Here is a 17,090-nt window from a genome sequence, read left to right as displayed (position 1 = left end):
TGGAATGAACAGGTAACTCAGCCATTTGGCCATATCCATTATTGTGATTCAATTACAGTGTCCTGTGATATATCCAGTAGACACATCTCTCACAGCACACACCAAATACACCACAGTGCTATCTGAATATCTGCTCACATCCACACACAATTACACATATTTTTACAAGGGAGGCAGTAACATCAAGTGGCAAGGTTCTACTTGTGCTACTTACCTTTCCTGGAAGGTTCTGTGTTTTACTCGCTGCAAAAAGATTAAGAAAAACAGCATTTTACTAGTGGGTGTATCCAACCATTGAGCCTGTTAGCTCTTTTGTTTACTACACTTTCATGTTTTCCTTCTAAGACATGCCCCCACCTCTTGCTGAGCAATACTTTGCCCTTAAATAAGCAGGTGGGGAGGGACTTGGAAGTCTCTCCCAGTTTCTTAGCAGATGTCAGTAATCCTTACCCGCTGAATTATTTCCAGGTGCTCTTGGGAATTGCTGAAGTTTTTCCCAATGTCGAATATGCAGAAGGTTTCTCTCTGGCAGGCACTAACCCAGTTCTGATATTCAGAAGTATCAGGAATCCGATCCAGAAAAATACGAAAAGCCTCCCACACAGCTTCCTGGCAGACTGAGTAAGAAGAAAGGGGCTGGGGATAGATGCTTTGTACCAAATGGTAAACTTGAAAGCCTTTTAACAGTGATTTGGCATTTACACATTTTCACTCAAGATGAAGGAACGCACTGCTTCAAAATGTTGTTTAAAAATTCTTTTAGAGAAGGGGATTTTCAGACTTATCAGAAAAAACCATTTTAACCAAAACTTGCTGGTAATTTAAAAGCCATTGCCTTTAGCACTTTACTTTGCAAAGCTCATTACTGTGAGATGGGACATTTATTTTCAGTACTTGATACCTACTTTGCCTTAGAGTGAGTTCATTATCTGCATTATCTAAAATATGGGTGTCTCTGAAATCAGTGCAGTAAGTTTACTCTAAACTTGCTGTAGGGATGTACTCACCTAGCTGTGTTAGGGCCCCTCAATAATACCTCAGGAACGACCTGCCCTCCCAGTAGAGCAGCTGCATGTGGAGCAGATGTGGTCAGGTTATTAAAAAGGAACAGGCCATCTTTTGAAGAGATTTATTTATTATTAGCTAGCAATTAAGGCTACTTTCTATCTCCTTTTTCTTGCAGCTCTCTGGCATTTGTTTTTCTGAGCAGTTAGTGCTGAATAAAGGTATACCATCTGATGATAAGTAATCCAGTTACCAGATAAATGTGACACATGACCAGTGGAGGAGGCATTGTAGTGTGTTCTCCCAGTTTGCCCCACATAAGAGACTGTCCTCATGGTGACCTAAGCTATGATGTGTATCTTCAGAGTTGGTGTAAGGTCACAGGAGGCTGAAGAATCCCACAGCAACTGTCTGAGCTCCTACATCTGAGCTGTTTTGTGTTGTGTGCTCATCTCTGGAAGCACAGAATACATATATATGGAAAAAAGAATAAAATTGTCTAAATTTTCTTGCAGAAAAATTCTCTAGATGACTGATATGATCCACAGTGCTTTTTCAGTTGCAAATGTGTCATGGACTTGAAGCGGGGGGAGGTCATCTCCTAGGCTTTAGACACAGAAAAGAACCTGAAAGTATATATCCAAAACACATGAATGTCAGATTACCCCACAGAGGGGTACAGGCTCTCAGGCTCCAGCATGCCTACCAGATTGCCTTCACATGAAGGATTGTACTGTGGTTACAGATTCAAGGATGAATCTTGTATCACCACATTTTCAAGTGTAGCTCTTTTTTGTTTGCATTTATCATTTTCATAAGATAAATTATCATGCTTAACTGGGAGGGCAGAAGTCTTTACCAGAAGTTTGAGTCTTTCCTTGAAGGAAAATTTTTTTTTAGGTTTTGATGAAAGACATTGTAATGGAAAATATGCAATTGTTCAAGGGAGCAGAAACACCTTTTTATGAATGAGTGTGCAAATTATTCAGCTGCAGAGTGTGTTTTGTTGCTTGCTTTTTGGGAAGTCCTCCAGTTTCAGTTGAAGAACTGGAAGACACCTGCTTAGAAAATTTTGTGAGTGTAGGACACTGTTGAGGAAAAGGAGCATTTAAGTTAAAACCTTCTTGCACTACAAGACTTATAGAGTCCAATATCCCAGCTGATATCTCAGCTCTCCAAAAAGCTGGTAGTTCTGTCATACTCAGATTTTTAAATGGAAGGGTCATAGTTATAGTTTTTTGAGTTCAGATTGATGATACCTGTCTGTTTCAGGATAGCTTGTTTTCAGCCCGATCTGAGATGTAACCAGGGAGTTTCAGGGACTTTGAGGATTTCTATTTAAGAAATGCTTTTTGGATCAGTCCCTATGACACATTCCAGATTTCTGTCTAATGCTCATTGGATGCTACAACGGATATCAAGTATTTTTATATGTATAGGAATAGCCACAGACTTTAGTGTAGTTCTCCCATGCTGCCTATAGCAAGTGGCTGCTGGAGTAAAATTTTTGAAGCTTAACCTCCAGGTGTCATTTCAGAGGGAACAAGTTTGTTCCCCAAAAGAGATCTGAGGAGCAGCCAGGTTACACAGATCATTGTAAATGGATGGTGTCTGATAAAGAAGAAAAAATGGATAAGGAAAGGTGATTTAGAGAGTAGATGTTGCCTTAGATACTTCTGTCCCAGAAATGCTGACTAGGTTTTAGAATTAGCTTTGGACTGTCCAGCTGCACTGCATATATGCACATTTCTCAAATACAAAATAGAACAGCAACAGCATAAAAGACTGGGAGGGATAGATGAAGAAAGAGAGAAAATTTGACCAAAAATTGGAATGGTAACTTGACAGGCTTTCTGTAGGCAAGGGAAGTAAAAAAAAAAAAGAGCTGGGAAGTGACTGACTTGGTTGAAAAAGTCTTCTTAATAAAATGTCTGAAATATTTCTTCTTCCCTGAGCCTTTTTCATTACTTGCTAGCAATTATCTCAGTGTTTATTGTATACCAACACTGCCATAGACTTAGTATAACTACAGATACATCAACACGATTGTGCAATGACCATTTAATGATTCCAATACTTGTCCTAAGCTGGTGCTATTGATTTTGCATAGCAATGATGGCACCTGCTCTTTTGAGAAGGGGGATGCTTCTTTCAACACTAATGCAAGCACAATTTGTTCTTCATGTTCAGCCATGCTAGAACACTGTGCAATTACTCTGAGTTCATTAGTCCTTTGAGGGCAATGTTTTATTTTCTTCTGGTAACTGTCTATCTTGAACCCTGCTGATGCACATGTAACGTTTGATTATCTATGTAAAAATAAAGCATAAAGTCAATAGCACTTACACTGCCTAAAGGTGAAGAACAAGTTTCTGGAAAATTACTGTGTTTCCTCAGTTAAAGGAAAGACTTTGAAGGAGGAAGTACATACTACAATAATCGTCTTACCTCTTAATCTGTAGTAAGCTTGGTGACTGGCTAAAATCTGCTTCACTGATTCTTGTGGGCAAACTTTCACACCAGTCGAGAAAAAGGATGACCTCTTTGTCCGGTGTTTTGCCATGTCAAATATCCGCCTGATGGTTGATATCCTGGACCTCTTTGTTGTTCTTTCTGTTTTGTCTGACCCTGAGGTAACTGCAAGTTGTTTGGCTTCAGCATGGTTTATTTTATCAGGAATTTCTGTAAAAAAAACCAAAAAAGAAAGTACATAAACATGGCAGTAGGTATTCAACGCAGGTTCATGTCTTGAAAATGGACATGAGAATTCTTTTTGCTACATTATAGTGGAGTCAATGCACTGATTGAATAATTGTGCTGAGGAGAAGCAGCCTCTGACCACTCGGGGGAACTGCAGCTCAAGTGACTTGGTAAATAATTTCCTTGCATTTCAACACGTGACTCCAGGACACACAGGGTAAAAGTTTCAGAAGCTCTAAATCCTGTTTTCAAAAGTGACTTTGGATTAGATTCACAAAAGACACTTAAGTACTTGAACTTTGTGCTACAGCATCTCATTTGTGAGCATATCACCCTGCAGGGAAATTTACAGTACAGTGATAAGTAATGTCTACACTGCAGATAAGTAAAATGAGAAATAGGTGTACTTTAAGTCTTTAAAATCTTATCTTTCCTTTGGGCTTCAAGGAACATCTCCCTTCAAATCAGGTTCATAACCTTGAAGCTATCCCAAGAACTAGACCCTGAAACTTTCAGAAGTTGAACAGAAGTTTTATTACCTTTGGGAAAAGAAAGACCTGTTTCCAGTCTGTTTACTCCACAGTGCATCCTCTATCCTTCCCTCACATAAACTGAAGTATTAACCAGATGAGACTTTGATTGTTTCTTTGCAACTGGATGATAGGTGTTGTGAATTCTCTGGCATCATATTTATTAAAACTTTAAATGTTCCTGGCAAAGTGGAACAGTTACAGTAGGAAAAAATGAAATCTGTAACTAGGAATTGAAGACCTAGGATTAAATTTTACTTATGAAGCTATTCAATTATGAAAAATGGAAAAGCTTCCAGGCTGTCAAGATAACCTCAAGCATAGGAATTTCCATCACAAAAATTCAGGACTCATCTGGTTCCACTTCCTAAGTATTTGTGTTGCAGTATTACATGAATAGCAGCTAAATTTAATATGAAAAAGTCAATGCTAAAAATAGTGTATAAACTACAAATTTAAGTGAGGTGAAATACAGCCATTTGCAGGATCATGTGACAGGGGCAATGAGTATCTTTTAGGTTATCTTCCAAAATTTTGTATCCATATTAATAAAGATGTTAATAAATTTTGTATCCATGTTAATAAAGATGTTAAATTTTTAATAATTTGATACGGTAATTACAGATGAAAAATAAAGAAAAATCTAAGCAGAATAGAAGACAATTTGAAAGAATTAGAAAGCTTTAAGCAAGATATGTGTGTTCTTGAGTCCTGATGAATGAAGTGAAAAAATTACTTTGAAAAATGGTTTTAAAACTTCTAATGGAGGAATAATGGGAAATAATAGGGTTAAAAAGGAGTAAGTTCAGTAGGAGTGGCACTAGCAAGAAAAATAGGAGCAAAAAATTATCAGTTTGCTGGAGAAAGAAGAAGTGTCATGCCGCATATAACAAATACTAATTACCCTGTTCTTAGGCAAATCAAGAGAAAATAAGGAAGGTTAAAAACACATTATCTTGACACTTTGGAGTAGTGTTAATTAAATGTTTAAAGAAAAGTGGGTAGATAAATGATGAGAGAAAAATAATTGAAAAACATACTTTTATAAAAAGAACAGTATATGAAAAGAAGAATAGGGAATGTTCTACTATGTGTGTCAGTAGACATATATATGTATATCAATATATGTCTCAGTTCTGATTAACTTCCAAAGGAACATCCATTGCTTACTGTGTAGAAATCATAGTAGTAACATCTATATTTTGAGATAGGTGCTACTCTGGTATGGAAAAAAGTCAACTGCTTGGTTGTGATGAATACTGTCTAAAAGAAAGGAAGTTATAGAACAAAGGTAATAGGTCACTGTTATTACTTTTAAATTCATGCCAGGGAAAGTGACCTGCAGACCTAGAACTGCCTAATTGTTGGAAGGTAATTTAAAATGATGATGCAGTCATGTAATATTTGATATGAAATGAAATGGAAGTAATTTTTCCACAATAATGTCAGGTCACAAACCATAAACTGCATAAAAGGAATTTCCCCTGTGGAAACACGTTGGGTTCAACAGAATCCCCAACTGGCCTAACACTGAGTCAGCTGACACACAGAGTTTTTTAATGTTATATTCAAATAACTGAAACCCTCTAGAAGAGAGAATCAAAAACCCACACGGAAAGCAGCCAGTTGTAAGTCTATTACCTTTCACAAGGTGTATTAACTGAGCTAGACCAGCTGCCCAGGCAGCCTCACCAACTGGGGCAGCGGATTTTGTCATTAAGCTCTTTGATAGCTTTTGTATGGAGCAGAGCCCTTTCTTGAAGGATTTGCTTCTTCTCCAGGATTTACCTCTAAGTCTTTAACTTGAATTAAGAATTATACTATTCATAAAACTGACAAAGGAGATTCTTCTCAAATGATTGCCATAATGATTTCAAAGTCTCTGTGTTAGGGTCCCTATTTGGTCTTTTCACTCTGACAAGTGACTAGTTGTTTTCTGCTCTCAGTTTGCACTGTTCTGCTACCCTATTTAGGGTGTTTATAAATTTTTAAAATTATTTTTCTTTTCATTTTTTCCTTTTCATTTTTTTCCTTTCTTTCTTTTTTTTTTCAGGACATGTTTCTAAAGCATATCTAATAGGTTTAATTTAATTTTAATTTAATTTAATTTACTTTATATCTTGTGGTTAGTAATTTTCTCTTACTAGAATAACTTTTATTGTCATAATTCTTTGAAATCACTTTTTTACTTAAACAAAATTTGAATTGGAAAAAGCATCAGCCTTTCTCTCCACATGATTGTCCAGGATGAATTTCCTAATATTTGCTGATTGTGAGTGGATAAAAACTTACCTTCTGGCATAAACATTTCCTCATAATTCTTCAGATCTGTGTTTTCTACTCTGACTGGGGAAATTCTGAACTGAGAAATTTTTACCTAAGCCTCACAGATATTTCATCCATAAACTTTACTAAAATCTGCCTCCATCTATACCTTTTTAGATGCTTTGTATTCACTGTCCTAGGTTGAAAAAAAAAATCAAAAAGACACAGGCTATTGCCAATATGAAATTGAAACCATCGATATTAGTTGATCCCTTTTCTCTTTTACTATGCATCATAGTAATTGAACACACTGGAGTGATGCAATTTTTACAGGTACATCATTTGATCATCTAAATAATCCAAATACCACTAGGTTGGTTAGCTTTTCTTAAAATAAATAACATCTCTAATTTTTTTCTAATTATTTTTTATACAAGAACATGCAATTAAAATATTCAGTGTTTACTGCAAATATACCCTGTCCAATTTGACTTTTTATTATTTAACCCTGTTGTTTCACAGAGGTGACTGTCTCAGTTTTACTTTTAAAAGGTTTGTTTAAGTTTTTTAGATTTCTTTCATAGTTCTAGGGCAGAAGTACAGATAACTGCAGAAGTCTGATAATGCTTTAGTCTACTTTAGATAATCTCCAAGATTCCCTAAACAAACAACTAACTCTCCTTTATTCTCTCATGCAAGAATCTATACCATGTCCAAATTTTCCAGGTGACATACTTGCAGAAAAATACTGAGGTAGTTTTACCAAGGTTATCTACAGAATCACTGTCAGCTGTTATTAAATTCTGGAGTTCCTGACATCTAGTCCTGAACTTTCACAAATATTACAAAATTTTTTCAAAACACCATAAAGCAATTTTCCAAATATGATAGAGCAATTTAATTCATATGGGATCTAATCAAAGTGCTTTGATATCCATACCAATCTCTCAAGTGCATAGCACTGCTTTTCAGGTTTTGGTTTCAGGCAGATAAATAATGTTCATTTCACATACTAAAAAATTGAAGTTCTCGAAATTAGGCCAGGCCTCTTCTCTGTGTCTCTTGAGACTTGAATTAACAAATTCGTACCCTAACTGAAACAACAAGGCAGGAGGAGCAGATTTCAAAAATTCCTATATATTATTAATAATCTGCATGTCAAAAAGGGAAAAGTAAATCACTGTTGAAATGGATTCTAGAGAAAAAGAGTTTAAAGTTATTCAGATAATTGGTCAGCTTTTGTTGTTTTTTTTTAAATTTGCTTTTATAAGCAAAGGAGCAAGAGGGCCTTATTCATACCTTTTAGTGTAAATGGAGTGGATGCTTCTCTATACAGCTTAACTAATTTCTCTCTGTTAATAGTACTAGGTTTGGAAGGCCTCAAATTTTGGAGTTTGAATTGAAAAGTTGCATTTTTCAGGAATGTAGATGATCTTTGGAACATTTATATACAGCATTATTTTGCGGCAAAACATTTATTTTTATTTGTCCTGAGAAAATTTAGATGCCATCAAATACTAAGAGAATAATTAAAAATATGATAGCTAAAGATTTGATAGCAAAATTCAAGGTGACAAGATTGTTGAAGTCTGAATAATTCATCATTAAAATCATCAAAAGTTTTGAAATGTGAAAAAGCAGATTAGTCTGAAAAATCAGTGGATCTTCTTAGGATAGAGAGGAATGCTTGATTGATAAATGAGACATACTGCCTGCACAATAAAATAATAACTAAAAGACCAGGCTTATGTAAAGGGAAATGTTGAAATAAAATGGAGAAAGCTTATCAGGAAGGTTAATTCAGCAAAGATCCATGAATATGTTGAGGTTAAATTTATAGTGGGGCTAACATTTTGTTGATAACTGAGCCAGTAACAAAAGCACAGCTAGTGCTTTTTACAACTAGTCCTGAAAAGTTGATCTTGAGATTTCTGAGTTGGCTGATCCATGTAGACACCAGATGGAGCATAGAAAGTACACAGAGGAAATACCAGGGCTCTTCACCCACAGGCACTCTCCTCATGGCACCAGTGGGGATCCCACATTCTAATGTCACTCAGCAGTGACAGCTAGTGCGCCCATGACATGTCCTCTCCTCACATTCCTTTTCAAATCTTTTATTCCATGGCTTCTTTTCCTCAGGTCTGTTGCATGGGAAGAGTCTACATGGATTTGAAGTGGCTTAGATGAGCAGGGACAGATTAATACATGGCAAGACTTTATCAACAAATGCTGCCGGCATCCTTTGTGCAGCAATCTCTATCTTCCCATTCAGATGTGAAAGTGGAGGTTTTACTCTTCCTGATGTTCAGGGCTGCTTTGCCAGATACTGCTACTTTGACTGTGTTTGCTTTGCATTTCCAAGTGTGTTTCCAAACTTAAAGACCCAGTTTGGAAAAGTTTAGGGTATGTGATTCCATACTAGAAAAATTAATGCTAATATTTAATCTGCTCAGGTCTTGTCTGTTCAATGCCCTTAAACCCAAGGTTATATGGCTTGCATGAACTTATCTTCCTGTCCAATATGTTATTGAGCTGTTTTTAATGCACACAGGAACTTTGAAAGGAATTCCTGAGGCACTCAGCCATGGTGATTGTTGCACCCTGGTGTGGCTTACCTGGTCTGTAACTGCATAGCTGAGGCACAGAGGGGAGCTCACTCTGGATCTCACTTCTTCAGGTTTAGTGCACCTTGCCAGTGAACTGCTGAGTAAGAGGGCAGTGCACACTACTCTGGGGAAGTTTTGGTGAAAGCTGCTGACACTGATGCTTAGCTTCAGTAGAAAAGGAAATGTGGCTGAGAATGCCTTCATTTCCAAAAAAGGAAAGGGGGCTAAGACATATATATAAAAGTAAGTAATTTTAATTTCTCAGAATGAATATGGACAATGATGAGCTTTGTAATTACTGTTTGGTATGTTGGCTTTGTAAATTCCATTCTTAAGTGTGACAGTAGCATTGCCTGTGGAATAAGGCCTGGATCTCTAATTTTGGCAATTCTGTATCTATGGGGGACAGTTCAGGCCTCCAGTTTGGAAGATCCTGCATCTAGCTGGCTAAAATTCGCTTGTGAACTTTCTGTACAAGAACTGCAAAGATGATAGCTACACACTATAGAACCCTTCCTGTACATACTAATATCTCATATTATGCAAGATTCAGCATCACCTTTGCATGTCAGGGAGGTGCCAGGCTCTGCTTGTGCAGTGGAGACTTTATACAAAAGACAAAATATGCCAGATCCCTGTGTCTCTTGCTGGGGTTCAGCATGACAAAACAGCACCTTCACATATTCAGAAGCTGTTGCACTCAAGCTGTCTATGACACAGGAGAGGAGTTCCAGGCTTCTGCTTAATAGGTAAGTTCTGTAAGTTTCAACCTTTCAAAGGCTAAGTTAATTTTTAAAATTAGATCTATACCAAGGGACTTCCTTCTCAAGAATCCAGGGAAAGGGTGGGTTTTCATACATTCTGCTTCTTGTCAGAAACACATGATAATTCTTCTTCAAATGTCTATGAAAGCTGAAAAATCTGGTACTGTTAACATAGTGCTCTAATAAGGTAAGTCTCCCATGAATCTTTGATACAATCCTATTGTAATCCTTATGTTAAAAATATAAAGTTTTTGATTATAATGAAACAACCTACACCTCAGAACCATGTATGGAAATAAATCTGAAGAAGAACATGATAAATTATTCAGAAATATGTGATATAAACAATGCCATCAGTAAATGTTCAAATTTTAATAAAAACTCCAAAATTTTTTGTTTTAATGGTTTTATGTTCAAAGCTAGGAGATGACATTAGGTAATGGTTCTTTTTCAGAACCCTTCAAATTAACCTGGATTTACATTTTGGTACCAAAGATCATAGTCAGCTAATGTGCTCTTGGATTTCAATAAATGTGGAGAATTTAATTTCTACAAGTCATTTACACTGGGAAGGTAAAATAGATATCAGAATTCCTCAGCTGTTGCCCTCCTTCTCTGCTCATGCATATCTGTGTGGTTTCCTATGCCAAGTGAAGAAATACAATTGAAAACCATCTTCAGGAAGAAACAAAGAATTTGGAACAATTTTGATGAAATTTATGCATGGGCCTTAGACAAACAGTTTTCTCTCTCTCTCTCTAGAGTAGATAATTTAGTAACTTCTTTGAATTATACTAATTATACAATTCATGGGAAAATAATTGCAGCATATTATCTACCTATTATAGATGAGAATAGAAAGCATAACATGCAACTGGTAAGATTTTCCTGCTTTTGTGAATATAGTTGTCATATACTAATGATGAAGCCACATTCACAATAAATGCTGTCTGTACACACCACAAATATTGAGCATGCTGAAATCTTTGAGTCAACATATGATTTTGACATATTTTCTTGCAGCCTGACAAAAACATAGTAAGAAACTCATGTATTCATAGATGTAATATGTCATTAAAGGTAGAAATGGTTACATTCTCTTTCAGACAGAAAGGTGAAAATTTTTATTCATCAGCTGTGCTCACTTCTGCTGCTGGAATACATAAAAATATCAAAGGCCATCTATGCTTTCATTGCCAGATTGTGAATCTTGCAACAGTCTGCTTGAAGTCCAGAACCTGTACGAGAAACAGCATTGAAGAGTGACTGGTTCTAATGCTCATGTATGAAACATGTATCTATTTTTTTGGTCAGCTTAGAAGCATTTGACCTGAAAGGCTGTTCTATTAATTCATATGGATATGATATCAAAGGATGCAAGAAAATGCCTTAAATGTTTGAGTTCTTGGAGGGGTGCATCCAATTGGCAGTGATGAAACACTCAACTGAGCACCTCTGCTCTTAATTTTCTGATTAGTCATTCTCAAGAGGTACAGCCTTCTCTGAGAAAGTCAATGCGACAGAATAAATTCAAGTTCCAGTGATGCTTTGCCATTTCAACATTTGTCAACATCATCAACACTTCAACAGTTTTGATAGTAAGAGACAAAGAGTTGCAGTGCAGAATGAGTTTATTGAGGTAACTGTATGATAACAATTAGGATATCTGGCGCCAGAAGCCCCAGTGTCGTCTCTTCACTTCAGCTTGTGTAATTGGAACTGGTTGATTTTCCTTACAGTTTGGGGTCACTCGTTCTGCAGTACAATCTACAGTCTCTGGCTAATTGACTACACCTCATTTTGACAGAGCATGACTTGCACTTAACCTTACTTAACTTAGTTATGTATCAAACTGCATAGACCAAGTTTGGTTTGGAGGACACCTAATCCAATTCTTGATCTAAGCATGACAATTTACTCATCAAGTTTTGAGGGAGAAGAGGAAAGGGGGAAGAACTTAAATAGAAATGTCTTCATTTTGTGCCATCACCATGAGATCACAAAATTAAAGATGTGTGCATTGCAGTTTCCTGCCTGAAACTCCTGGGGTTTCTATGATCTGTGCTGAGTCATATGTATGAAAGGTATACCTGCAACACAGCCACTAAAAACAGTATTTCAGGTAACAGGGGTACCAAGATTGTCAGTATAAAGTTGGGTAAAGTCTCAGGGAGTTATTGAAACATTTGAGTGGCCAGGAAGAAGGCAATTTTGGCTCTTCACTGAAGCAGCACTTTAGAAGCCAGTAGAACCTCACCAATGGAAAGACAAGCATGGTGGCCTAAGTGCAATTAATTATGTAGCTGTGAGCCTGGGTCTTACTGATTTGCAGATGTCTGTGTAACCAGAATCAGCCCAGCAACCTCTGCTGCTGTCCTGCTCTATGACTGCAACGCCTCTTACGAGCCAGGGCTTCAGTTTGTGTGTCAGACCTCAGGCCCTCATGCTTTTGTGAAATGAGAATGACAGCGCACTCTGTCAGAGCAGGTGAGGGTGAAACTGCTGCTGTGCTTGCCTACAATGATAAGGCATGCTACAATTATGTAACAGTATCTAAACACACCTACGCTGTGGCAGGTGCCAGGGTACTCCCAGATGATTGTTAATCTTGTGTTTTTCAGACAGGTTACTGTTCTGAAGTCTCTGTCTAGTAAACAGCAGCTGACGGTGACTAAATGCCAGCAGACACATATAGGAAAGCAGGTAGATATTTCTTTCTTTTTAAGAAGTGTGTTGTTCAAGACCACACATTCTGAAGGGGAAGAAATTGAAACACAGTTGGGCTTACAAAGTACAAACCTCACGGAGTGTACAAGATAGTGCACCTAATTTCTGATTAACATGGAAGAATTATGCGACAGAGAATGATCAGAAGAGTAATTTTAATCCCAAAGGGACTAGGTTGGACAGAGGAAAAAAAAGAATGAAAACATATTCAAAATATTTCAAAGCATCAAAATGCAGGAGAATGCATTTCTTCCTTTGGGGAAGAAAAGCTGTCTCGCGGAAAGGAAACCATGTTTGCTACATGATGGGTGTTGTCCATGTCACTTAGTGCACTGCTTAAACAACAAAGACTCCAAAATTAGCTGAAAAATGAACATGAACATTCCACATTTCTATTAGGTTAAGACTCCCAGTTATTTTATTACAGCCTGTAACTTAATGTTCCAGCAGAAGGAGAAAACCTTTGATCATTAATATTGACCATCTCGTCCATGGGTGTTTTCTGAGAAAAATTTCACATATTTTGCTATTCATTCACATGCAGTTCACCAATCCCTATGGCACAAGTGTGACTATTCCTGGAATTAATCTTTAGGATTCAGTGACAATGGCCTAGTATTTATATTGCAGTTTGGCTTTTAGCCAGAAAACAGAAAAGATCAAATCCCATATATAGTGCAGTGTTACATTTGTTTGAGAAAGGAGAGAAAAAAGGAAAAGTCTTACTTTTCATAAGTTTATAAGCCCATCCTGGAAAGCCAACTTTAACATGATAATTCTTATTTTATGGATGAGAGTAGAAGATAATCCTAGCGCAAAAAGCAGACACATCTTGCTTTCTTTCTTTGTTTGAAGCTTTATATTCCTTGATTTTCCTTTTCCTTTGGCACAAATTTGCTTAAACCTTTTTTTTTTTTTGAGGGCAATTACAGTAATGAAGATCTGAAACATTTATTGTGGAATTAGAACAGCCTAGCGGGAAGGGGTGAGTCAGAATAAATTAAAATGATTTCATAGAGCACACACAAAGCCTTTGTGTCCTAAGTAATGGCTGAGTAAATAGCAGATATTTGCTTGCTGAATAAAAAATGTCACAAAACAGCCCTGAACACGCTCTGGCCCTCTATGTTCTCAGTATCAAGTGCTAGGATGCACCCAGCATCAGGGCATAGTTCTGAGAGTTCAGAGCTCCTCTGCATTTTGGAATTTAGTCTGGCTGTTCAGGAGTTTACTATTCAGATTGTGTGCAAAGACTTTTTGCTGTCAAAAAGTTTTAATCCCTCTTACTTTCACTTTTCATTGCTAGAGACAATTTCTGTCAGGACAGTGGCAAAGTTATGGCCAAAGTTCAGTACTGTAACTCTTATTTGGCTCTCTACAATTTCCTGTTTGTTTACTGTGGAATTGGAGGTGCTCCTGGAGAGCCTCCAAATGGATGGAGGAAGGACTCTATGGGCCCTTAAATAGGGACAGGGAGGAAGGACCAAAAAACATTACTAAGCAAGCTCCATATTTGTTAACCCACCTTTTGTTAAATATAAATGTGAGTAAACAATTTGAATTTTAGTTTTTAATGAGGAAAAAAACAACTGACTAACCCTTTAAATATTTAGAAATGATCTCTATTTTTTTTTTTTTGTTTAAGATGGGGCTGTTTTATATCTTAGTCTCTTATTTCCTAGTCTGTCACAGTTTACATGTACTTCAAATCTGAGCAACTGTAGAGGTCTCAAAATTCCCATGTTATGAGCCCTAATGAGCAATTCATGCATACCACCTGCACTTTATAGAACTGATGGCAAGGAATATTTCTAGTTATTTAGTATTCCTCTCTGTCAAGATAGTCCCACATTATTTTGCTGGTCTTTTATGGAAAGTGTATTGTAGTCTACAATCACAATTTGCAATTGATGAAACTATGAGATGCCACTTTTACCACTATTGCTTTCTAAGTTGTAATTATAAATAGGGACTGCAATGATGCCATCAAGCATGCATGAACTGCCTGGAATTCATTCTGTCTCTTTCCATCACAGAATATTCAACTTAAATGCAAAACCATTGCATCTTGATAAAACTTGTTTTCTTGTCAGACATGAAATATCATCATTCTCTCATTTTTTGCCACATTTCCAAAATATCATTAGTGATTAAATAAAACCATTTGCATAGAATCTAAAAGTAAAATTAAAGAGCCGCAAAACATAATTCTAGTGCTAACTATATATTTTCCCAAGGATTTTTTCAGTTCTTTATTTGTCCACTAGAGAAGATTTACATAATTTAACTGAGATACAAGAACTGTGGTCTGTATTTCTGTTTTTCTTTAAGAAAAGCAGAAGTTTCTTTAAAATTTGGGTTTTCTTTAAAAAACCCAAATGTGTAAATAAAATTTTCCAATTAGTATTGACAGCAGGCTATATTTCATATTGTCTCCCTAACAAATATTTAGATAATGTTGAGGAGACTTATCTTTTATAGTTTTACATTCTTTGCCTTTAATTAACAGGCCTGACATAAAAATAGAAGGTCATTGACTTGAGCACACATAGCAGTTGTAATGTTAGCTTTTAATTCAATTATGCAAATATCAAAGTATAGATGAAAAATTTAATGAGAAATCTTCTCCAAAATTAAATGCATTCCCCAAAGCTCTAAATCTTTTGAATATGGGACTAACCAGGGAAAATCATATCACTGTCTTTTCTTTTTTGTTGTTGAAGTAGCTTTATAAATGTTGTGGACTTTTAAATGTTTCTAAGTAGAGCAAGAATTAGCTGACGTACTAAGTACAGATTAGTTCCCTGTATTTCTGTTTTCTTGAAAATAATTTTATAGTTATTATTACATTAATCTATACTGGTACTGCCATTTCTGTATATTTGACAGTATGGTGTATTCTTCCAGAATTTGTCCATCTAGAAGTTTTTGAAGTTGTTTTTAATAATAATTTAAGACATTTAAGAATAAGTGTCTTTACTAGTAAATGCAGATATATTTTGTTACTTTCTCTTCATTTCAGTGATGAAAGACCATCTTCAACCACATCAACACTGAGATGATATTTCAGCGTTTTTTAAATTTCCATATATTTGTCTCACAGATAATATTGTTTTTCATTACAGAACCTGTTCAGGTAAAATGCAGCTAAATTTCATCTCTTATAGATATTGTAAAGCCTGCAAAACACACGTAAGAAATAACGTCAATATTTCCTTTTTCAGCTTTATAGCAGTATCAGTAACTGTAATGGCTCCAGTAGTATTGTCAAAACACCACACTGTACACTAAAAATTCTGTAATAGGAAAACTTTTGATATTGCAATTATTTTGTTTCTCAACATATGCAATGCAAAATTAATCTAAACCTTATATATCAATATATGAACTTACCTCTGCTTCCCTGAACTTGGAGAGCAAGGCAAATGATCAAAAATATTAATCCAGTTTTCAAATGCATGCTGTCTATTGATCATTCACAGTTTTCAAGACCAGTCATGCAGGAAACAAGAAAATTTTGGTCAACTAGAAGAATTCTATTTTCTTAGAGAACTAAAATCCCCAAATGTCTTTATTTTTCAGGTGTCTCCAGCCTTGGACTGCATGGAATTGCAAGTGGGCAGAGTGCAACAGGTGCCAGAGTGCAAGAGCTGGGTGAATCCTCCGACGCCCACACTTCTGGCTCGGGGAACTGGAGTGGTAAGACAAGAGTGACGAAGTTTTAAAAAAAAGCAGTGTCTGTTTCTGGAATAATCTGTTTATCTGCTGCTCAGACATAATCCCTCTTACGGTCCAGCTGGAAGAGCTTTCTTCATCTCATTAACCTTCTGGAGCGGCATCTGTCAACCCCAGGAGACTTCAACAGCACCATGATAAACAACGGAAGTTTCTTCTAGTTCCCATTGCTTGGATTGTTGATCCTTTGGGCATTCTGGAGATATGGCATGTGAACATGGGAGAGATAATGGTGCTGTTTCCAAACCAGTGACCACAAACCCCAGAGAACTCCCTAAGGATGGCTTTTTCCTGAAAGAACATTCAATGCTCATCTCCTCCACCGCCCATGTCTTGGAATCCTCTCTCCCTTGTACCACAGGGTTGCTGTTGCAATATTCCTGTTGGAGCAGTGATGATGATGTTGTGTGACAGGGGTGAAGTGATGACTCAGCAGTGAATTGCAGCAGTGTTCAGGGCTGGCACAATCTGATGCCAAACTGTGACTGGGGCAGGGAAAGTGCTGCATGGTGGGAGGAAAAAAGAAAGTGGTGGGAAATGCTGTTCCAAGCACACAGCTCTAACTAGGCCAAGAATTGGCAGCAGCTGAATACACTGTTCAAACAGCTCTGCTCCAGTTTCACACATAACTATTTCAGTTACATATTGGCCAGTGTAGGTGTTTCATACTTACGCTTTTATTTTCCAATACCTTTTTTACTGTTGCATTACACCTGAAAATGCTACCAGGTAGGCATTTCTAGTGGTCTCTCCCC

At 36.7% G+C, this 17,090-nt stretch overlaps 1 protein-coding gene across 1 annotated transcript in view; it reads right to left on the bottom strand.

Moving 5' to 3' along the window:
* IMPG1 (interphotoreceptor matrix proteoglycan 1) overlaps nucleotides 1-16,642 on the bottom strand; it is a 54,348-nt gene extending 37,706 nt beyond the window's left edge. Inside the window, exons 1-4 of the mRNA XM_054279998.1 lie at nucleotides 15,994-16,642; nucleotides 3,454-3,687; nucleotides 451-617; nucleotides 215-243 (exon numbers count right to left, since the gene is read on the bottom strand). Coding sequence (XP_054135973.1) covers nucleotides 215-243; nucleotides 451-617; nucleotides 3,454-3,687; nucleotides 15,994-16,060 — 497 coding nt within the window. The 5' untranslated portion in view covers nucleotides 16,061-16,642. The remainder of the gene's footprint in view (nucleotides 1-214; nucleotides 244-450; nucleotides 618-3,453; nucleotides 3,688-15,993) is intronic.
* Nucleotides 16,643-17,090: the final 448 nt, after the last annotated feature.

This window comes from Melozone crissalis, unplaced genomic scaffold (genome assembly GCF_028551555.1).
Source record: "Melozone crissalis strain CALT ecotype California unplaced genomic scaffold, PUWL_Pcris_2 ptg000027l_1, whole genome shotgun sequence".
Classification (NCBI taxonomy): domain Eukaryota; kingdom Metazoa; phylum Chordata; class Aves; order Passeriformes; family Passerellidae; genus Melozone; species Melozone crissalis.
Note: the sequence above shows the minus strand (reverse complement) of the source record. Positions and strands in the feature narration are given on the sequence as shown.